The following is a 24,549-nucleotide window of genomic DNA, read 5'->3' as shown; positions in this document are numbered from 1 at the left end:
AAAGTACGCTCAAGCAGCAGACTCCTTGAAAATTAGAATAGACCGAGCAGAAATCAGTGACTTCACAAAATAATAAGAAATATTGGAACAAAATTTTTAAAATGAAAAAATGGAGGAAAATTTAAGGTATCTGCTATCAAAAACAAATTATATTGAAATCAGGTCAAGGAGAGATAATTGGAGAGTCATCAGACTCCCTGAAAAGCATGATAAGAAATAACCCTGGATACTCTGTTTCAAGAAATCATAAATTAAAACCTCCCAAGTCTATTAGAACTAGAGGGCAAAGTAAAAATAGAAAGAATACAGCCATAATCTCCCAAAAGAAACCCCAAAAGGAAAGGTCCCAGGAATGTTATAGCCAAAATCTAGAGCTCTTACATCAAAGAAAAATTACTGCAAACAGCCAGAAAGAAGTTTAAATACCAAGAAACCACAGTCAGGATCACATAGAATGCGGTAGCCTCTACTATAAATGAGAAGATCTTGGAATACATTTTTCTAAATGGGGAAAAAAAAAAGATATTAGCTTACAACCAAGAATAACTTATTTCAAAAAGCTGAATATAATCCTACAGGGGGAAAATGGACCTTTAATAGACTGTAGCACTTTCACACATTTCTGAAGAAAAGACCAAAGCTGAGTAAAAACTTTGAAATGCAAAATCCAGTCAAGAGAAACTGAGAAAAAACTTTATTTGAGTTGTAAGTAAAGGAAGGAAAAGATGATGTGCTAATATTCTAATGGGTGAGAAAAAAGCATTCCTTCAGAAATACAAGGTCTTCAAAGAACATTTAAGAAATGAAATAAAACAAACAGAATTTGGAGTAGATTGGTTCTGCTGCCTTAGTTTTAAGAGGGGGAAAAAAAGGGAATCGATCAGTCATTCAACAGATATTTATTAAATGTCAACTATATGCCGGACACTATACAAGGTACTGGGGATTCAAGTACAAAGAATGAAACATTCACTACTTGAAATGAAATTACAGTCTAATGGTAGAGGTAACAAGTACATACACAATATATAAATATTTATATATACATATATACATACTATAGATAGCTTTATTTATGGTTGAATATCTTCTGTTTTGAAATAAGTTTTTATTGTCTTTTGGGTTTTTTTTTTCACTTCACCACAATATCTTTCCACTTCCTACTCCCAAACAGCCACCCCATATAACAAATAGTATTTTTTAAAGACAAGAAAAAGAAAAAAGGAAAAAAAATTAAAAAATAAGCATAATTGATTAATGCATAAAGAATCAGAAAATATGTGCAATGTACCTATACCCCCTCACTGCTTTCTGGAGTATGTTCATGTGTTGTCTTCCCCCATTAGACTATAAGTTCCTTGAGGACAGGGACTGTTTTTCTTTTTCTTATTTGTATCTCTAGCACTTGAAAAGCTTTTCAGTTCAATTCAATAAACATTAAGTACCTACTACGTGCCAAAAACTGTGCTAAGTGCTAGGGATACAAATAAGAAAAAAGAAAAACAGTCCCTGTCCTCAAGGATAGGATAGAATCTTCTCATATTCCTTCTTTTGACTCATCATTATTTTCTATAATTTTGCAAAATTCACTTTTGACTTTTTTGTTCTTTTTATTTACATTTTGTAATCATTATGTATATTATTTTCTTGACCTGCCTACTTCATTCTGCATTAGTTCATACTGACATTTCCATTCAGTCATAGCATTTATCACGTCTTAGAGTGCAGTAATATTCTATTCTATTAATGCACCACAATTTGTTTTTAACCATTCTTTGTTCAATGGGCATCTACTTTGTTTCCAGTTCTTTACTATCACAAAATGTACTGCTATAAGTATTTATATATATACAGGGAGGAACTTTCTTATTTTCAATGCCCTTTTTGGCATATAAGTCCAGTAACGGAATCTCTTGGTCAAAGAGTATGGACGTTTTAGTCACATTATTTGCGTGATTCCAAATCGTTTCCAGAATGGTTGTTCTGATTCATAGCTCCACAACAATGTACCAGTGTGCCTATTTTTCTATACCCCCTTCAACACTGACTAATCCCATCTTCTGCTATTTTTGCCAATTTGCAGGACATGGGATGAAATTTCAGATTTGTTTTGATTTGCGTTTCTCTTATTGTTTATAAATTGGACAGTTCTGTTATAGAGTTATTATCCTTGTTCAGTTGTTTCATGCATGTCTGACTCTTCTTGACTCCATTTGGGGTTTTCTTGGCAAAGATACTGGACTGATTTGCCATTTCCTTCTCCAGTTCATTTTACAGATGAGGAAACTGAGGCAAACAGGGTTAAGTGACTTGCCCAGGGTCACACAGCTAAGTGTTTGAGGCCAGATTTCAACACAGGAAGATGAGTCTTCCTGACTCCAGGCCAAGCACTCTATCCACTGCACCACCTATCTGCCCAGATAGAATTATTAATAATTTGCAATTCTTCTTTGAGAAATATTTGTTCATTTGCTTAGATCATTTATCTATTGAGTACAAAGTTAATGAATGCATTTATATATGCACACATAGTAGTTACAGGTAAAAGGAATACATTGGTATAGTAAGGAGAGTGCTTACTGAATGGGGGAGTTAAAGGAAAGAAAAAAAGGAAAGGTAAGAGCCTGTGATCTAGTCTGGGCAAGGGGAAGAGAAAAGAAGCAGTCGAAGAAAATAAATCAAATTTTTATTAAACACCTACTATGTTACAGGCACTGTGCTGGGTACTGGGGAGATAGGGACAAAAAATGAAATGATTGCTACTTACAAAGAACATTCATTCTAATGAGAGAAAACGTGCGTGCCCGCGTGCACACGTGTGTGCATACAGCCAAAGAATAAAATAAGTACAAATGTACAAAGTAGTTAAATACAGGGTATTTGAGGAAGGAGTTTGCTGGCAGTTGAGGGGACCATGAACATCTTCCTACAGAAGATAGGGGCTTAAAAATGAAGAGAGGTAAGGAGGGATTGTATTCCCAGCATGGGGCATGGCTAGCGCAAATAGACAGAAACAGGAGATGGGATGTTGTGTTTCAGAACAGAGAGACGAATATCCAGTGAGGCTGGGAAGACAGTTTGGGGCCATATTGTATAACGCTTTAAAAGCTAAATACAGAAGTTCCTATATTACCCTAGAGACAATAGGAGACCACTGGAATTGATTGAGTAGGACAATCGCATGGTCAGACCTGGGTTTGGGGAAATTACTTTGGCAGCAGCATGCGGGATGGCCTGGTGTGGGGAGAAACTTGAGGCAGAAAGACTAATTAGGAAGCTATTGAAATAATCTAGAAATAATAAATCGAGAGATGATAAAGGCCAGAACTAAGGTAGCTGCGTGAGTGTAGGGATGGTGTCAGATGTGAGAGCCACTGTGAAAGCAACTGATTGAGTGGATGGAGTGAGGGAGAGTGCACGATAATGCCAAGGTCATGAACGTGGGAGGCTGAAAGGATGGCGGTGCCTTTGAGAGAAAGAGGGGAGCCTAGAAGAAGAGAAGAGTTGCTATTGTTGTTTAGGGCGGATGGAAGATAACGAATTCAGTTTGGGACGTGTTGAATTTAAGATGTCTCCGAGATATCTGGTTTGAAATGTCCAGTGCACAGAGATGCAAAACTGGGGGTCAGGGGAGAAACTGGGCTTATGTGCGTGATCTCCCCTTCTTAACGGAATAGCTTATGCAAAAAGTGAATCCCTTTCTAGCAATGCTTTTTTGCATTGGGTAGAGTTAGGCAGCCAAGGCCGACCTTTGTGGAAATTATGCAGCCAATTGATCGCCTCCAAATCCATAACTCTGCTCCACTTCCCTACTTCCTGTATTTAGGAATACTATTACAAATGCCAATTATCCTTCTGATTTCCCGTGGGGCTAATGCGCAGCTGTAAAGAAGGCTATCTTTGCTGACAGGGCCTTTGGCAAATACTTAGAAGTCAGGACAATCTCTACATGTTTACATTTATGAAAGCACCCAGCCCCTGGGATTTCGATACAGTCAGTAGCAACTGTCTATCGTGTGTGTGTGTGTGTGTGTGTGTGTGTGTATCTATCTATCCATCCTTTCTGCTTTTCTATTTATCGTTTCTGTCTTTTCTGTCTGTCTATTCTTTCTTCCTATCTCTCTTTCTATACTTTCTGTCTCTGTCTTTCTATCTATAACCTATCTATCTATAGGTGAAATAAATACATATATATATAATTAATATATCAAAATGTGCATGTTTTGTTCTCAGCCTGTGGAAGCTTCATAGTCGCTGATTCTGTTGGAACTATTTCCTCTCCTTTGTTCCCGGCCAAATACCAAAATAACCAGAACTGCAGCTGGATAATTCAAGCTCAACCTCCATGTAAGTTAAAAAAAAAATCGCACAAAAACATGTCTGTGGGAAAGTTAGCTGGATGACTAATATCCTTATCTCCTCTGTACTAACAATAAGAAATCCCTCCTCTGCTTCTTTAGGAAGGCCTGCATCCTGATGAGGCAGAGAACAAAAGTGGTCTAATCTGCCAGGGAGGACAGTGTGTGTGTGTGTCTGTCTGTGTGTCTGTGTGTCTGTGTGTCTGTGTATGAATGCGCGCATACACACATGCAGAGACAAAGGAAAAACTTGCAACTTTGCCGTGGCATCAGATATAGCAGACCGGAGGTCAGAGCAGCAGGTTATCTGACAGAAAACATTAGACAGGCATGCCAAGCACACACCCTGGCATGTGGTAGACAATCAAAAAATAACTGTAGAAGAAAGATAAAGATATCTAGAAAATTATGGGCATATAGAATGAGAATATACTACTCTAGGTCCTCAGATCTTTAATTCAATTTAATGGACACTTATTAACAACCTATGTGCTACATGTTAGGGTTACAAAGACAAAAAGAAGACAGTTCCTGCCCTCAAGGAGCTTATATTCTACCAAGTTGAGACCAAATTGCCACAGATAAATATAGGGTATGTACTAACGAATGCAGTGACATCATGACAACTGGGGATCAATAAGGGCCTCTTGAAAAAAGCGACCTTTGAACTGAGTCTTGAACACAGCCAGGGATTCCAAGATGGGAAGTGAGAAGGAAGAGCGTTTAGATGTTGGTGCCCTTGATGGAATGGGTTTGAGGGGAGAAGACAAAGAATTCCATTTTGGACATATTGAGTTTGAGATGTCACTAAGATATCTAGGAAGAATATAATTTGGCACTATGTGATTGGAATTCAGGAGATATATTAGTGCTACAGAGAGAGATTTGGGAGTCATTTTTCATGGAAATGGTACTTGAACTCGTGGAATCTCTGAGAGAGAAAGGAGTTCAGGCTGTAGCCCTTGGGAATACCCAAACTAAGAGGACAGGAGATGGACGATGATCTAGTGAAGAATAATGAGGAGCAGAGATATTTCAAAAGTCCTAGGACTAGTTGTGATATAGAGAACTAGTTATAATATAGAGGACTAGTTATAATATGGAGGACTAGTTACATAGGAGTAAACTTTGGGCTCTTTCATAAAGAGAACGAGGTTTCCAATGAGGGAATGGGTCACAGAGTTGCTGTGTTTGTAGCATAGAAACTGACCATTTGTCCAAGAAAGGAAGAGGTACTGCCTGTATTTCTAGGGCTAGTTTTTCAGGGGTCAGGTCTAGCCGTTGACATTACATTCGTTTGCATTAGAACAATTGTGAAACTCATTTCCATATAGTTCCTTGCTGTCTTCTCAGGAGGGCCCATACCATCTGGGCACCATATTTACTGTTTTTGAGCTTCATCATGTATGGCACAGCTCACGCCTCTGCATACCTTCTGGTGGCTGTGCTCTGCTATGAAGTATCCCTTTAACCCAAAGTCTGTTTACCGTGTCCAGCTTATATCTGCCTGACATTGCCTTTACAAACAGTCGAGGTGAAGTGGTGCAGTTAACCATCGAGTGTGCCTAGTGAAAAACTTAAATCCAAATCAGCTAATTAAAAATCTGGTGTTTCATGCACCCAGGTCTAGGCTCTTTTCATGTCAATTCCTTGTTACAGTTTCGGATTTAGGGTTAACAGTTCTGTAGGAACCTTGATTGACACGGTAAACTGGGAGCAAGTGATGTAATCTTCAGCCAGTCTGTGCTCGGGAAGGCGGAGCTTCAGAGAATCCCCTGCCAGAGTCAGACACTCAGATAAAGGAGGCCCAGGGCCTCCAGAATGGGTCTTTTCAGCCCGTTATTTATTTTCCAGTGAGTTAGAAACCATTTAGATCAAGGACCTTCCTGACCTTAGCTGTGGGCACAGCCAGAAAAGGAAGTGGGTGGAAGAGAGCTCACTCTGAAGATTAGGGCCCCTGAAAAAAACAACAAAAGAAAAGTGTACCCAAGCACATGGAGTCCTGGGAGGGATTCAAAGCTCCCTTTATTAAGCCCTGAACCTTCAGGCGCTGGTTCCTCTCTTTATAAGTCAAGTAAAACTCTGCAGTTCAGTGTGTGCCAGTACAGGAAGGGTATTATGCTTTCTTTTACATACACAGAATTGGAATATAAGGAAAGGTCTTCTATTCTTAACCAGAATACCTGCTGGAAAAATAGACAGCCATTGCCTGTGGAAAAAAAATGCTAAGTCTGAGTCTGATCAGCATAGAACTGAAATTTGGTCCCAGAGCCTCCTTGAGGCCTTGTCCCTGACAGTTCCCTCCCGTCTCCCTTTTACTGAGTGACTGACCACCACTGACCACCCCTAGACCCTTTGGAAGCAGCACAGGGTGTTCTTCCAAGGAGAAGCCTGTTGGCACAGTCATTCCCCCATAAAACAGACACCCATGCACCGTGAGGGGATACAGTGCTAATGAGGGAGGCCTTGAGAGTAAAAGTGCCCCTACCGCTAATCCAACAGAATCTTCCAATGGGCGTACAAATGTACTAATAGTTCCCAGCCCTCCCCATTTCAGGAGGACCCAAATTCTGAAGGTCCATCTACTGTTGTTCCTTCCCTTCACCTCCTGACTTTCTCTCAGTCCTTTGTGGACAGGCCCAACTCATGAGATTTGTCCCTGGAAAGGCTTAATTCACATGAGGAGATAATGGGTCCTACCTGCGCTCCAAAGAGCACCTGATACGGAGTCCCCACCAAAAGAGAATTATTCTGTTCCTTCCTTCTGGTGTGTGCTACTTTATCATAAAACAGGATCACCCAACCACTACCCTCTACAGAGTGCTTACAGACCTCTTGTTCCCAATAGGATTAATGATGCTTTTAACTTTGCTCTTCTCTGGTACAGTCAATCACATCACCCTCTCGTTTACTCATTTTGAACTTGAATCCAGCTCCAACTGTTCACGGGACTTTGTGGAAATTTTAGATGGAAACGATTATGATGCCCCTCTCCGAGGTAATGAATACATCCTTTGCCTTTATTTAACTTTATGCTGTTACTGGGAAAATTATCTATTTGTTTTTGTTTTTGTTTTTTTTGGCTAGGCAATGGGGTTAAGTGACTTGCCCAGGGTCACACAGCTAGTAAGTGTCAAGTGTCAAGTGTCTGAGGCTGCATTTGAACTCAGGTGCTCCTGATTCCAGGGCCGGTGCTCTATCCACTGCACCACCTAGCTGCTCCGTCTGTTTGTTTTTCAAGGTGATAGTGATTTATAGTCATTGCATTTCCAGAATCCTTCACCATAGATATAAAGAACAAGCCAAGTTTTAAAGAAACAAACAAACAAAAAAAAAAAAAAACTTGGAGGTCTACAAAACGTGTTTAAAAAAAAAAACACAACAACAACAACCCAGAATTGCTCAAAAATGGATAGGATTTCCCATTTGCAGTGTCAAGGCAGAATTTGCTGGAGAAGATTTCTGTGGGGCTCACAAAGATCTGGACAGTTAAGATAATTAGGATAGGTAGATAGATTAGGATAGAGTCAGGGGTGGAGAACCTGCAGCCTTGAGTTGGATAGATAACAGATAATATAGATTACAGTTAAGGTAACAGTTCTGACAGGATAATTAAGAACCTGGAGGCTGTTGAAGAAACTAGGATTATTTAGCTGTCTTTGCATATAGTCATTGTGTTGTGTTTTTAAAACCCACAAAAACAGAAGATAGTAAGCATCTTAGCAATAGGGAAAAATGGCTTCTCAGTTTTTAGTGGATTCTGGTCTGGAATCTCTCCTCTAGCTGTTACATTGATATTTAAATGTATTTCTTCTGGCTCTATTCTTCTGTTTTTTTTTGTTTTGTTTTGTTTTGTTTTTTTTTGTTAGGCAATTGGGATTAAGTGACTTGCCCAGGGTCACACAGCTAGTTAGTGACAAGTGTTTGGTCTGAGGTCACATTTGAACTCAGGTCCTCCTGACTTCAGGGCCAGTGCTCTATCCACTGCGCCACCTAGCTGCCCCCTGACTCTATTCTAAAAAGGACGTGGAAACCACTGTCTGCCATCCTCTGTGTTAGAGACTCTCTTATTCTTGAAGATGGTTGTTACCTTGGCTCTGGTGCTTTCTTTCCCAGCTCCTGTGATATTTCCCTACAGCTTAGCTCAGCAGTCAAACTTGACACTTCTTTCATGGTGTACGACAACCACCACAAAAAGGGGGCAGCCAGGTGGCTCAGTGGATGGAGTACTGGTCTTGGAATAAGGAAGATCTGAATTCAAGTCACATTTACTAGCTGTGTGGCCTGGGCAAGTCATTTCATTTTTCTCTTGGCCTCAGTTCTCTCATCTGTAAAATGGGGATTATGATAGCATCTACCTTATGTGGTAGATAATTCATAATAACTGAGGAAACACCTACAGGGTTGTTGTAAGCATCAAATGAGATAATATTTATTAAATGTTTTGCAAACCTTTAAGCGTTATACAAATGTCAGCTATTATTATTAATAACTCATTAGTAGCCTCTCTAGGTGACTAGCATCAGCCTATTTAGGTAGGTCAGAAGCGTTCCTGTGTGGGAGGAAATGCTTCATCCCAGACTCAAGGTCACTCCATTCTTTATTGTGGGCCCTAATCTTTTGCCAATTTTCGTAAACGGTTCCAGATAATTTGATTGTTCCACTAAATTCAAATTTTCAATTTATTTCAGAATTCTGTTTCAGTCTTCTAAGGTTCTTACCACCCCTGCCTCCCGAAATCTGGCCCTGTAAACTCTGCAAGAATGTTCTCTGTTTCACCAATTGAATCTCAAATGAGCGAGTCAATGCAGACTCTGGAACCTCACCTTAAAGACTATATTCTCTATTATTATGCTGCTCATATTTGTATGGGTTTAGAAATGTCTTGTTTTCTGCTATCCTCCACCTTCCCCCTACATGTTTCTGATTCCTTTTTGACCCTCCTTACCTAGTAGGATTTATGGTTGTTAGTTCACTTTGGGAATCCTCACTATCAGGATACTAATTCGCTAAGTTGCTTCCACACATTGTTCGCTGTTCCCAAGCCTGTCTTAAAGTCCATATAAACGATACCAGTCTACAAACCTCTCTAGGAGAACTTAATCCAGTGACAGGGTGAGGAAGGATTGCAGGAATAATGACATTCATTCGATCTACAGCCCTCTCTGCTGTCATGCTTCATTTTCCTTGTTGCCGTGTTACTTAGGCCGATACTGCGGCAGAAACATGCCTCTACCTGTCACGTCTTTCGGCATTTCCCTGACTGTGAAGTTCATCTCTAACGCCGTCATCAATTTTGTGGGTTTTCATGCTACTTACACTGCATCTTCATCAGGTAAGACATTTACAACCAACTTTATCAAGGCCATGGAAATGCATTTGAATCCACTGGAAATGGGTTCCAGTTTATTTTATTTCAGAAACAAAGCAGCAGGCTATTTACTGTTCATTGTCTGTTCTTAAAGAATATATTTCTATGACTTTTTTTTGCCACAAATCTTCTGACCATTAAGGATAAAACCCACCTGAATTAGACATCGGATGCCAGGGGTAGAACACATAGGAAGCGTGTTAATACCACTTCTGTTGCTGTTGAACTGGGTAATTTGGCCAATTTGCCTTTTGGTTTGGTAATTTGCCTCATCTGTTGAATAATCAAAGCAGTATTTGTCTCTTATCTATCATAATGTGTGAGCACTTGGCATGGAGGCACTGTGTGAATGATACCTATTACTACACTGAAAACGTGTTATGAAATATCCCTTATCTTCACAGATTTGATTATCTCATTAGATCATTCTTCCATCATACACCAAGAATGCCTTGTAATTGCATTAATTGTACTTCAAAATAATCCTCTTAGGTCTGTTTGGATTTTTGTGTTTTGATTGAGAAAATCAAGCTGGAGGAATAGAAATGACTTGCTCAGTATTGACTTGACCCATTCCTTTTCATTACTTGTTTCTCTTCTCAGACATGTTGTGATATTTGTTAAGGGTGAGTAAAATCAACCTGTCTTCAGTTGCTTTTTTCAGTCTAGAATCACAGACTCGCAGTTAGAATGAACCTTAGAGGTCATCTACTTCAGTCTGTACCCAAGAAGTAATCATCTGCGTGGTCTCCCCAACAAGTGGTCAGCCCATGTACTATGAAGAGGTCGTGTGCCATCCCCATCACTGCTCACTGCTTCCCAAGCCAGCCCAGTACATTGTGTGGCAACTCTGTTGGGAAATTTGTACTACGTTATCCCATTACACACTATAATATGCATACATACTATAATAGTATATAATACTATTGTAGTATATAGTATCATTATGGCATATAACAAATATATAACACATGGTATATGACATTATGTCTCATCACTACATGATCCACTATTTTTACTACATATTCCATTATGTAGTAACCACCATTCATTGCTCTGGAGAACACTTAATCCATCCTTACTCACAGTCGCCATTCAACTATTTGGAAACAATAACCATACTCTGTGTCCTACCAGCTGTACACCCCACCCCCATCCCCTACCCCACAACAAGCCTTCCTTTTTCCAGCTTTATCTTCAGCTGATGTTACCCTTTCCTGGACTCCCCCCCATCCCCCTTACTCGGATTCCCTCTTCTAGATTTTCTCCAATTTGTGTTGTACACAGTTGGACACAGTGCTCAAGAAGTGCTCTGACCAGGGCACACAGTAGAAGGACTCTCACCTTCTTCATTCTGGCTGCTAAGACATAACTAATAGCTCCCAGATCAGGGCTTTTCCTATTACCTGTCTTACTTATATAACCCTGTCCTACGTTACCTGTTTGGGTTTTTCCCCCCCTTAATTAGTGCTTACTGATTGTCACATGAAATTGTGCTGTGCTAGATGCTAATAAGAAGGGAATCCTAAGAAGACATGGAGCAGTTATTAGGATCCTTTGACACCAGTATTATGATTGGGTTTTAACATTTTATTAATAATAATTATGGCCAAATGTGGTGGTGCACACTTATAATCCTTATTACCAAGGGAGGCTGAGGCTGGGGGGGGGGGATGTCTCTTAAGTTATAGTTGTTCTGAGTTGTTGTGGGATAAAGTAAATCAGGTGTCTGTACTAAGTTAGGAGCCAATGTGGTGAGCCCTGAGATTGGGAGTGAGGTGGGGAAGGCATCAGACTGCCCAGGGTTTTGAATTGGGGTCAGACCCACGAGTGACTGTTCAACATCTAGCCTAGGTGGGGGGGAGAGAGAGGGAGAGACAGAGAGAGAGACAGAGAGAGAGACAGAGAGAGCAAAACCCTAGCAAAAAAGGAGAAAGGCTATAATAGTAACTCATGATGATATGATTATTTGAGGTTTCAAGTGTCTAACTTACATTGACCATAAATAAATAAATAAATAGTGCAAGTATTAGCTCCCTCATTTTACATTTGAGGAAACTGAGGCTCTGATTCATTAAATAATTTTCTCAGGGCTACCCAGGAAGTGAGCGAAACAGGATTTGAGTCCAGGTCCAAATCCGAACCCAGCAGCGTACTCTTTGCCTTTCATTGATGAGAAAATGTATGGGCTCCTCCCTCCCTGTTCACCATTCTTTTGAGCTGACGGTCAGGACTGGTCAGAAATTCTGCTCCTTGCTTGATTTGACAGAAGTGCTTTTTTTTTTTCTTTTAAACATCAGTACCATGGATTTCCTGCTGTGAGCCCTAGAAGGGCGAGATGTGATGACATTTAGCACAGTGCCTGGCACATAGTAGGTGCTGAATAAACATATATTGACTAACTAGTAGAAAAGAATATCCTGGGTGTTTGTAATTATTTCTCTTAAGCTCTTTTTTGTTTTGCAGTTAGGTCTTTCCTCTGGTCCTTACCTTTTCCTTTTCTGTCTCTCATTTCAGCCTGTGGTGGAACTTTCCATATGGCAGAAGGAGTCTTCAACAGTCCTGGCTACCCAGATATTTATCCTCCCAATGTGGAATGTGTCTGGAACATCCCTAGTTCCCCTGGAAACCAGCTCCAGCTGTCTTTCATGTAAATCCTCATCAAGTGTATTGTTTCAGTGTTTAGCTTAGTTCAGTTAAGTCTGGAGGCAGGAAAAACTTTGTTTACTGGATAATACAGCTAAAAGCAATTACATCCATTAATTTGAAAGGAGAGTGTTGTTGGGACTTTAGGGAATCTGTGGCTGGTTTTCTTATCTCTCTGTCATAGCTGTTGTTATCAAGACAATATTTAGGGAAGAATAATTACAAAGATCCACGAAAAATGCTACTGAGTCTAAGGACAAGAGCTTAGTGTAGACTCCTCTGTCCCCTTTGGGCTCAGAGAACCCTAGAATCACCTCCTGTTTCAAACCTGGATCTTTTGAAGAGCTCCTTTCAGTGTTCTCTTCCAGCAATACTCTGACTGCATTTGGTTCTATCCCGTCCCCTATTTTACAGGTGAGGAAGCTGAGGCAAACAAACATGACTTGTCCAGGGTCACACAGCTAGTAAGTAACTCAGGCTGGTCTTCCTGATTCCAAGCTCAGTGCTCGATCAGCTGAACCACCTAACTGTGTCTAAGTCCTGGATTTGAATCCTGGTCATACTGCGTATTACCTGTGTGACCCTGAGCAAGTCTCTGGGCTTAACTTCTCTGGGCCTCAATTTCCTCTTCAGTAAGATGAAAGGCTTGAGATACTTAACCTCTGAGATTTCTTTCATACCTAAAAATATGGTCCTATGTATGTGTGGTCAGTCAGATCCTCAGCATTGGGCTTAGTAGATAGAACGGATGGGGTGAATATTTGCCAGCTAGTGGAATCATTCTCTACCATGAAGGGCTCTTTATGTAGGCTTGCTAACCTGTTTAAATCATTAGCTGTGACTGGATATCTAAAACTTCATGTGATAATTGAAGCCGGAATCTTGTACTCTGAACATTTGTTTGGTACCATGAACATAGTGAATGCTTAGCCAATAACTTTTGATGATAGTAAATGTTCCTCCCATTTTTTTATACTCAAAAAGTGATTCATTGTGCTGTACTCATATTAGTCATACCTTTAATAGCCTTACGGAGCTCAGGTTTAGAAGACTGTGATTTCCATTACATAAACAGAGGCAGAAAGAGAAGTAACAATATTATAATAGGGAAAATTGACCGGTCACTACATAAGAATTGCTCTTTCTCCTAGAAATACCATATTCCTCATATAAAATGAATAAAACCAGCCCTGTTTTCAGTCTCAGCTAGCAACCAACAAGCATTTATTAAGCACTTAATATATGTCAGGCACTGTGCTTAGCAGTGGGGAGACAAATACAGGAGAAAAAAAAAGACAATTACTGCCCTCACGGAACTTACATGCTAATAGGGTAACAGCACTTTAGGGGGGAGCTGAGAAAAGCGATGAAGGGAGTGAGAGAGCTGAAGGGATCTGGTCCAGGAGGCATTATAGACAAAATCCCGGAGAGTCCTGGAGATCAAGACATGGTTGGCCTGGGCCTCTTCCTTAAAACGGAGATTCTGCAAGGAAACAGCTAATCAGTAGGAGACTGTAGAAGGATAGAGGCATTCTCTTTGTGTAATGTTCAGGGGTGGAGTTAGTTTTCAGGGTGAATAGGTTTCTGTGGATCAGTCTGCTTTAGAAAGTTCTCGTTGCTTTTTTTTTTTTTAAAAAGAAATGGATCAGATGATGGTGATTCATTATTCACATGGCTTCAAGTTGTGCTAGATGAAATACTAAAGTTAATCAGATGAAGTCATCATTACTGCTTGAAATGCTCTGTGAGGATTGGCAACCATGTGGTTATTGCCCAGCCAAAGCCTGAGTGCTGTATTTTAAGAAGAAACTCAGATATTTGCCCAAAATCATGATTTTATCCACTACTTTTCTACTTTCAGAAAGCTCTGTACTGTCTGAGAGATTTAATCCTTATGTTTCTGAGTCATATGCCCTTAAATTAAGAAAATGTCCAAGTTAATACTAAGTATTAATCTCTGAAACTTTTTGAATCCAATTAAGCTTATGTGTAACAGTTAAAGATAAGAATTCCACTTGAACAGAAGGAAACTAACTTGAACAACATTGCTGTTCTGATTTTTAAATTTTGAATTAGTCCTAAGGATAAGAAGGGGAAAAAAGCCTTCTTGCATTTTACTTTTTAGTAAACACCAAGCAGCAAAAAAAAAAATTGTTTTTGAGAACAGACTTGACATTTATGTTATACTAATGGGTTAAGAGTTTAGTTTAACAAAGTTTATTTTGCAAACAGCACAGTATTATGGATGCTAATTATTGAAGAATGTCTTTATTGAAGGGCCTGAGGGTTAACTTTGAATCATACTGAAGTACATCCAGATGGGTAGCTGGATCTAGTTCAATATGGGTTGTGTGAACTAGAAACATATGAATCAGATTAAGTATTTAAAAAAAAAACATTGGGATGTGAGTGTTGCGGTTGGTTAGGGTGGGGTAGAAAAAATGGTGGAGGAAGCTATGGTAGAATCAGCAAGAAACGAGAAGAAACAAAAACCTGCAAGAAGAAAAACATACTGTGTACAATAAATACTTAAGGAATGTCCTAGATGTGCTATTTTTACATTCATAATGTGCTTTGGAAAGCAGATATGATTAGTTTGAGTTCAAGAATAAATGAAATTTTATAATGAGAAACAGTAAGGATTGTACTATTTTTGTTCTGCGTAGCATTTTAACAAGGGCCCTGGGTAAAGCATGTAGGGAGAATCAGTGAGATTTGCTTAAAAAACAGAACCAGAGCCACACTAATAATGTATGTGACAGGTGTTTGCTGGCCTTCTTAAGTACCAGCACGAGGAAAAGGTAGGCCTAATGGCTGAACTGGTATCTCATGGGAAATGGAGGGTGGGAAAACACCCATTAGACTCTAATTAGACTTTTAAAAAAAGTTTGAGTTGTTTTTGGAGGAAAAAAAAAGAGAACCAAGTTTTAGGGTATTTGTATAAGTGTGTGTTATACACACATATGCATATACATATATTACATACGCATATACTTACAGATACATATATAACACACATATATACACATACATATATATGTATGTATATACTACACACATGTATATATGCATACACACCTATATCCTAAAACTGAGTTATTTTTTTCTCTAAAGAGAACTCAAACCTTTTTTTTAAGTCTAATTAAGAGTCTAATGGGTGTTTTCCCACCCACCATTTCCCTTGGGATTCCAGTTCAGCTATTATGCCTACCTGTTTCTCATGCTGGTATTTAAGAAGGGCAGTCAACACCTGTCATATTCATCAGAGCGGCTGTGGTTCTGTGTTTGTCAGCTACACATGGGAGTTTTCTGAAGGTTGCTTTCTTGGTCCATTTCTATTAATCTACCTCCTGAGCAGATTAAATCACCTCATTTTCTCACCTTTGCTGCTTTCAGAGAAACAGGAAAAGAACTTGGGCTGATTCTACAGTTGGTGATCTGATACAGCCCAGGTAAAGTTGACTTTATAAAGAAGGTCAGAGTACCACCTAGATCACACCCACTGTGATGTGGCAGGTGAAGAACCATCACTTGCTAAAAGGTAGACAGGCATCTCTATTGTGATGGACTAATGACAAGAACCAATTTGACAAGAGAGAGGGAAATTTATGATGTGTTAGTACCTCTGTGGACATTTGCCTGTTGTTCTCTTGGGGAAGTACCAGGTCAGCTCAAACTGTTCTCTGCTGACCACAACAGCCCACTAGCCCATAACATGTGCCCTTTACCTCCCTCTGGGACCAAAATAGACAAAACAAAGCTAAACAACATACTCTGTCTTTCTTGTCCTTTTGGTTCCAGACCTATCAGTGGTGGTGTCTACACCACACAAGGAAGAAACAAAACAGAGCCTCGGGGCTATTCTGTTTCCTAAGATATTGATTCTTTTAGCTCATATTCATCACCCATGGAATACATAACATTATACTGGGCACTGGGAATTACATAAAATTAGGGAATAAATGATTCTACCCGCAAGAAGTTTACTTTTTATTTTCTAACTTATTTTTTTTTTATATTCTTCCTTTCTCCTCATAACCTCTACCACTCATTCCAACTATACCTCATGGGTTTGCTTGTTTGTTTTAATAATGAAATAATGTGATGATAAATGCTTTTCTAAGAAGCTTGTATAGATTACCTAAAATAGGACTTTAGGAATATTTGAAATAGGAAAATAGGTATTCCTTGTGTTTGCTTTGTAGGACTAATCTGATTATCCCTTCTTTCAAACCAGTACCTTCCAATTAGAAGAAAGTGAGAACTGTACTAAAGATTACTTGGAGATCCGTGAAGGAAATGCCACAGGGCACCTGGCCGGACGCTATTGTGGACACTCTTTATCCAATTACACCTCAGTTGTTGGACATGTCCTGTGGATCAAATTTGTCTCAGATGGTTCAGGCAGTGGCTTGGGCTTTCAGGCCACATTTGTCCACAGTAAGTAGATTTTGCATGTTGGTGATTTTTACCTTGCTTTCCTCAAAACTAAACTTATTATTAACATTCATCATTAGAATGAAACATCTTAGAATGAAACGTCTGCTCAGCAGAAATCATTGTTCCTTTAAATTATAATCTTGTTTCTTCTGTACAGGAATTACATGGTACTCTGATTTTTTTTCCCCATTAGACGTACTTAAGGAAGTGAATTAGATTTCAAGGATAATAAAGTTCCATTCTCACTATTTCCCAAGATTTTGTTTTTATTCTTTTTCAACTTAATTTTTAAGAATATATTATGAGTTTTGTTTCATGAGGATGTCTGGAACAAAGAGCAATACACTAGGATGTGATGTTGATTCATATGTGCATGTGAAACTATTCAGTTCATTCAGGTCTGCAGAGCTGTAGTTCCATACCCTTTGAACTAGGGAGAACTGGATGTGAATTATTAATTAAATCATTAAATATTAATTATTAAATGAATTATTAACAATACTGTTATTAATACTAATAATATTACTTCTGCTTCATTGTGGATGCTTAGATAGTTTGCCAGCAGGATGCTCTTCCCATTTAGGTGTCCAGATTCCCTCTCTTGTCACCACGTCTTCCTGGATCATCTATTTCCTAGAATCTTTCAAATTGAGATTTTTTGGGATCATGTATTTAGAGCTGGAAGGAGACTTAAAAGTGATCTCGGCTAAAGCCCATCACTGAATGGGTTAGGACTGGAGGCCCGGAGAAGGTAAATGACCTGCCCAAGGTGGTAAGAAGCAGACTCGGGTCCTTTTGACTCTGCATTCACAGTACTCCAGTGCTTCCCCTAATGAAAGGAGGCCACGCACTAATTTAGATCTCTAGTTTTATTAGCTTTGTTCCAAGGCAGAGTAGAAATAATACTGAATTTGGAGTGAGAAGATCTGGGTTTGAAGACCACCTGTGCCTCTGTAAACTTAAGCAAGTCTGGGTAACTCAGTGGTGTGGTGGATTGTGTGCTCGACCTGGAATCGGAAAGACCCGAGTTCAAATGCAGCCTCAGCTGTGAGACTCTGGGCAAGTCACTTCACCTCCCTCTGCCTCAGTTTCCTCATCTGTAAAATTGAGATAACAATAGCAGCTATTTCCCGGGATTGTTCTGAGTATAAAATGAGATAATATTTGTAAATCACTGTGCAAATCTTAAAACTCCATCTAAATGCCGTTATTATTATTTCTATTATCATTCACTTTAGTTTTCTTCTTTGCCAAATTTGGACTAGATGCTCTGACATCAGACCAGTCAGAGGTTCCCAAAGTGGGCAATACCACCCCCAGGGGCACTGAACAATCCAGGGGGGTGGTAGTAGCCTGGGGTGCAATTGGCGGGGTGTTGAATAAAAATAAGAGGGCCGTGCAAGCCTAAGGAAAGAAGAGAAGAGAAGAAAATTTTGAAAACACATTCGTACATGTTTCATCTGTTGTGTCACAGAGTTAAAGTTGTGGTAATTACATTATCGGCCAAATACACACTATGCAAGTTAGAACCGATCAGTGATCAAGTCCTCCCACAGGCCTTAACAAGTGTGGCACATTGTTGGAAAGTCCAGCGTGTATCGACAGGAATATGTACATGTAATGACTTGTTTACAGTACGATACCATGTGGTTACATGACTTAATAATGCATCATCAAAATTTCAATGCAGGAAAAAACCCACAAATTTTCAATACATTATTAAATTTAAGGTGTGCTATTAAAAATATTTTAACTTTTTTGAAAAGATACAAATTTTAAAAAAATGTTAAAAGGTTAAAGAAAGTAGATTTTCAGGGGATTGCTGAGTAATTTTTTTTAAAAAAAGGAGGTGGTAGGCCAAATAAGTTTGGGAACCTCTGTAGTACATGATCTATTATGGTAAGAGCTTAATAAATGCTTGCTGACTGACATATGTCTAAGGTATAAAGCCTATGGTCCTCAGCTGCAAGCAGGAAGTGAAGCCATGTGCCTCTTGCTCTCCTAAGGGGTGCGGACTGAGCTTACACATACAACCAGAGTTTCTTGACAGGGAGTCTTCAAGCGCAGTGGAGGTGGTCACAACAGTACCCATTTCCCTAAGATTTAATAGCCAGCCCAGGAACCCAAAGAAAGGCAGTATTTTTTCAGCGTCTGATAAAGGAACCACAGTCGATTAAAAGTTTATCCCTTTCAGCATCCCTTGCCTTTTGTTTCTTTCTTTTTTATTAGAGACTTGTTCTAAGGAAGACTGATTTACTACCCTCTCTTTCTCCCCAGTGTTTGGCAATGATAATATTGTAGGAACTCATGGGAAAATTGCTTCTCCATTATGGCCCAGAAATTACCCTCATCACTCTAATTACCACTGGACAGTGAATGTGAATGCTTCTCAGATTATCCACGGTGTAATCTTAGAGATGGACCTAGAGAAGTCAACTGGCTGCTATTTTGACAAGTTAATGGTGAGTATCCTGGAGCACCCACTGTCTGCAATTGTGATAAAATAGCTGTAGCCAAAGAAACCAAGGTTGTGTCTACGCAGGGCAAGAATGTTCAAAGCATCCAGTACTATCTACTTGAAAATAATGTTGAAGATTGGGCACACTGGGAATGAGAGCAGGCAGGCACCCAATACAAGTCAGTTCAGAAAAACAAAGCCAATGCTCCCATCTGGCAGTGGAAAGAAACAAAACACCAAAAAAAAAACCAAACCAAAAAAAAAAACCCCAAACCCCAATTTTCCTTGAACAGCCTGCTCCTGCATTCTCATTTCATTTTGTCACAATTAGGGACTTCAATCATCTTTTAAAGAAGTACCTGAAGAGTGGGGGAGTGCTAGTGAGGGAGGAAAAAGCACAGAAAAGGGTGTAATAAACACTCCCCAGTAATGGGGAGAAATTGATGTGGTGCTGCCTGGTTCGCACTTGAATAACTGAGAAGATTAACTCAACACCCAACGGCATCTCTACTGAGCATAGCTATGCCCCTATACACAAATGCACATGTGGAAATGGGGTATAGGGCCAGTAGGGAGTGAAAAGCACCTGCATAACTTCATATAGTTTGACTTTGCTCACTCTTTGCTTTTCCCCAGGAAAATAATCTGGGAGAATTGTCCTCAATGGTAAATCTTTGGAAAAGAATGCCAAGTACTAACTGATAAATATCTGTTCTCAATACGTGTGTATTGGCTTTTTATTAATTCATAGTAATATCTGATGGCTACATCATCACCCATTCATGTTGCTTTAAGTTTTTTTCCTGCTGAACTATAAAAAAAATAATAACAGTGTATGCTTCTGGAGCTGACCTTGGACATACTGGCTCTTCCCAGCTAATAGAGCTGGGCCATTCACTTAATGACTCAGTGCTCCCAGGCAATTCTCTTAGATTCTCAGTTGCAGAGTGGATGCCAAATCTGCAGTGGCACAGGGAGTTTCCTTATTGGATATTCCCTTGACCTATAGCAGGTATAGGTCTCACTTAAATCCAGTTCACTTGAAAGTCAAGACATCACCCTTCTGGTGTCATTGGTCCCCTTCCAGAACGAAGGACAAACAACAACAAGGATAACAACAAACCAGGTGTAGATCCAGGCCAAACAGCAAAAAGCAATGGGGCCCTGTGAATGTGAAACGAGCTGCCTGAAGAGGCACCTGAATCGGGGGCTTCAGAGTTACTGGTTTCATTCATCTGAAGGCTGTACCACCTGTGTTAGCCTAGGTGGGTTTGGACACTGGTCAAGGAGCTTTTGTGTATTCACCAATCAAATCACTCTGTTCACACTCCCGCTCTCTTGTTTCCCTTTGCAGCTACCCATAATGCAGTCCCATTCAATTTTCGTATTCCTCATAAAATTTAATTGCAGTAGATAAAATGTAGTAAAAGAAGAATCATTAACACATACTGCACAAAACAGAGCCTTTACATTCCGTTTGTTTCTGAGACCTATCCCATCCCAAATACAGAATCCCTTTCTGGACTGGTCTGTCTGTCTGGCAGTTTCTCCATCTCTGTCTTTCTCTGAGCTAACCTGGAAGTTCAGTGTACATGCAGTGAACTCATGACTAGTGTAGGAGGAGCTATAAAACTGGGGTGATTCTTCTGGCTGCAGCTGTGTGGGTCACTAGGATGGCAGGACTCTGGCTCAAGGTTCCTGAGGGGGCCAGTCCCCAAGATTTAGAAATTTGCTATGTTTTCATTTGTTCCTGAAACCCCAGTACTGTGAGGGGGTGAAGATAAAAAATATACCCGAGAATAGCACCCACATTGGTGTCTGATTATCACAGATATAAAGTAAAAAAAGGCAAAGAGGCATGAGTCCTTTAAATTCCGTTCAGTTTCACCTTGAAAATCTTCTGCATGGGGACGTGTGGCTTGTATGCCATCTCCCTACAAGTTCATTTATCAAATCCAAGTCTACCGGAAGGAGGTTTCACCAATTGCCTTGTCTCTCTATGTATGGCTTCTCCTGTAGAATGTAGCCATGCCTCTTGTGTTCTCTCATCCTTACAAGGATCAATGGTCTCATTGATGGGGGTATTTACCTCATTGGTTCAGCCCAACCAAACTTCCTCATTTGCGAGATCTATATTCTCTGACAGGGCCTCTATCAGGGATCTACCCAGGGACTACAAGATCTCTTTCTTTTTTTTTTTTTTTTTAGATCTTATGTTTTCCAGGGCAGTGCTACATGAACAATCCACCTCTTTTTCTAATTGTATTTTTTTTCTTTGAAGATATACCATATACCCCTTATTGTATATAGGTCATCATTAGAAATATATTGCAATATGGACAGGTAGTTTTCAGACAAAAAAATCAGAGCTATCCCAAAGTCACATGAAAAAATGCTCTAAATCATTATTGATTAGAGAAATGCAGATTAGTACAACTTTGAGGTTGTACCTCACACCTATCAGATTGGCTAATATGACAGAAAAGGAAAATGACAAATGTTGGAGGGGAGGTAGGAAAATTAAAACATTAATGCACTGTTGGTGGAGTTGTGAACTGATCCAACAATTCTGGAGAGCATTTGGAATAGTGCCCAAAGGGCAATCAAACTGTGCATGCCCTTTGATCCAGCAATACCACTACTAGGTCTATATCCCCAAGAGATTAAAGAAAAACGAAAGAGACCTATCTGTGCAAAAATATTTGTGGCAGCTCTTTTGGTGTTGGCAAAAAATTAGAAACTGAGGGGATGCCCATCAATTGGAGAATGGCTGAACAAGTTGTGGTATATGATTCTGATGGAATACTATTGTGCTGTAAAAAATGATGAGCCTTACATGAACTGATGCAAAGTGAAGTGAGCAGAACCAGAAGAACATTGTACACAGTAACAGCAATATTGTATGATAATCAACTGTGAGTGACTTAGCTATTTTCAGCAATACAGTGGTCTAAGATAATTCTGAAGGACTTAAGATGAAAAATGCTATCCATCCCCAGAGAAAGAACTGCTGGGACCTGAATACAGATCAAAGCATAATTTTTTAAAACTTAATTTTGGGGTTTTGTTTTTTGGTCTGTGTTTTCCTTAAAACATGACTAATATGGAAACATATTTTGTATGACTGCACATGCATTACCTGTATCAAATCACTTGCCACCTCAGGAAAGGGACAGAGAAGGGAGGGAGGGAGAGAATTTGAAACTCAACATTTTAAATAATGAATGTTAAAAATTTTTACATGTAGTTGGAAAAAATATTTTAAAATCTATAAAGAAATATATTGCAGCCTAGATAGAGACCTTTGCCTCTTACTTAACCACTTTGATTCTTCAACAATTAAGGTGTTCCAAGTCATTTGACATCACTGGGAAAGCATTTGGGTTTAAAGGATGAATTTTTGTGCCAGGAAGCAGCTTTACTTCCATTAAAAACATTGCACAATTTTCCACACAGTCTTGCCAGCTTTCTTTCTCCTACTAAATTTTGAACCTAATTAATTTCGATCTTCAGCATCTATCCCAAAGATACGAACCAATGAACCAATTCAACTGCATGTAGTGGTCTATATGATAGGCACTTTTTATCCATTTAGTTTTTCCGGTATGGATTGTTAGGATAACCTCTGATTTTTTTTGAGACTTTAAAATTGTTTTCAAACTTCTGAGCACATGTAAATCACCCTGAAGCACCTTCCTGCCCTCTCTTCCTTTTCTTTCTCTTTTCTCCTTTCCTCCATGTCAAGGGTCTTTAATCTGTTTGTGTGTGTGTGTGTGTGTGTGTGTGTGTGTGTGTGTGTAATGGAACTCTTTGTTGTCTGGTGAAACATATGGAGTCCAGCTAAAAATGATGTTTTCTTTTTAAAATTCATAATTGAAGGATGTGCTTAACTTCAGTTAGAGGTTAATGAAAACAGTAATGTAATTTTCCCATCTTCTGAACTTCACAGATCCCCTGAAATCTATCCACAGACCCCCAAATTAAGAACCCCTGCTCTTGCTCCTTTCTTCTTCCCCAAAGTGGTACAGGGAGAGAGCTGAAGGGTTCGGGGAGGTGTTTATCATGAAAACCACTCTGGGTTTGATCCTTCCCCCATTTCAGCCCTTGTTCGAAATCACTGAAGAGATTTCCTAATTTATCTGAGCTTTTGAAATGATTGGTAAGTGTTTTCTCCAATAAACATAAAGTTTAAAAGGTTTTACCAAGGTCTTCTAGTAATATTATCTGCTACTTAGCTATATATGTCAATTATGTTTAAATCTACTAACTGAACTTTTTTAGACCTTTGCTATATTCTTTAACTTTCACAGTGTTGAATTTGTAAAATAGGTATCCATTTACTCTTCCTTTATGAAAAAAGGACAATAATTGTCTAAATTAAATGGTAGTTTGTCATTTTTTTTCCATTTGTTCCACCTAGATCCGTGATGGTCCTGACATTCATTCCAGACTTCTTGGAACCTACTGTGGAACAGACACAACTTCCTTCACCTCCTTTCGAAATTCTATTACATTTCAGTTCTTCTCTGATGCTTCCATCTCAGGAAGGGGATTTCTTTTGGAATGGTATGCTGTAGAATCTCATATGGGACCTCTACCTACCATTGCTACAGGTTTGTGTCTGTAAAGAAGCACAGTGAATTTATTTTTTAGAGATACATATATGTATTAACCAAAGTTTTAGAGTTTATCAAATATTCACATCTGCAAGACTAAGTATGCCTATAAAGCTCTATCTACAAATATGAGTTTTGTGTCCAAATGTTCTTGGGGAAATTGAACAGGTAATGTGCTCCTATGGAAGGAGCACTCGCTTTAGAATCAAGAGGACACTGCTTCTGTTATTGATGTGCTTGGTAATGATAGAGAGAGACAGAGAGAGAGAGAGAGATTGTTAGATGGATGGGTAGATAGATGGATAGACAGACAGACAGATAAATAATACATTTATTAGGTGCAGGTAGGAGGCTTGGTAGATAGAATGCCAGACCTGAAGTCAGGAAGACCTGAATTCAAATCCTCAGATACTTAGTAGCTGTGTGACCCTAGGCAAGTCACATAACTGCTGTTTTCCTCAGTTTCCTTATCTATAAAATGATGATAACAATAGCATCTACCTCCTAGAGTTGTTATAAGGATCAAATGAGATAATAATTATATAATAATTATATAATGGTATATAATGAGACAATAATGAGATAATAATTATATAATGAGATAATTATAAAGTACTTAGGATAGAGCCTTGCAACATTGCTTATAATGTTGCAAGTAGA

The 24,549-nt window shown here is 39.2% G+C and overlaps 1 protein-coding gene across 1 annotated transcript in view; it reads left to right on the top strand.

The window, feature by feature from the left end:
• The window catches only part of CUBN (cubilin), a 263,014-nt gene that overhangs the window by 128,184 nt on the left and 110,281 nt on the right, over positions 1–24,549 (top strand). Inside the window, exons 19-25 of the mRNA XM_027847860.1 lie at positions 4,234–4,347; positions 7,246–7,356; positions 9,565–9,693; positions 12,247–12,379; positions 16,613–16,815; positions 19,093–19,277; positions 23,694–23,886. Coding sequence (XP_027703661.1) covers positions 4,234–4,347; positions 7,246–7,356; positions 9,565–9,693; positions 12,247–12,379; positions 16,613–16,815; positions 19,093–19,277; positions 23,694–23,886 — 1,068 coding nt within the window. The remainder of the gene's footprint in view (positions 1–4,233; positions 4,348–7,245; positions 7,357–9,564; positions 9,694–12,246; positions 12,380–16,612; positions 16,816–19,092; positions 19,278–23,693; positions 23,887–24,549) is intronic.

The sequence above is a fragment of the Vombatus ursinus genome, unplaced genomic scaffold, assembly GCF_900497805.2.
Source record: "Vombatus ursinus unplaced genomic scaffold, bare-nosed wombat genome assembly UNPS02005459.1, whole genome shotgun sequence".
In the NCBI taxonomy this organism is placed as follows: Eukaryota; Metazoa; Chordata; class Mammalia; order Diprotodontia; family Vombatidae; genus Vombatus; species Vombatus ursinus.
Note: the sequence above shows the minus strand (reverse complement) of the source record. Positions and strands in the feature narration are given on the sequence as shown.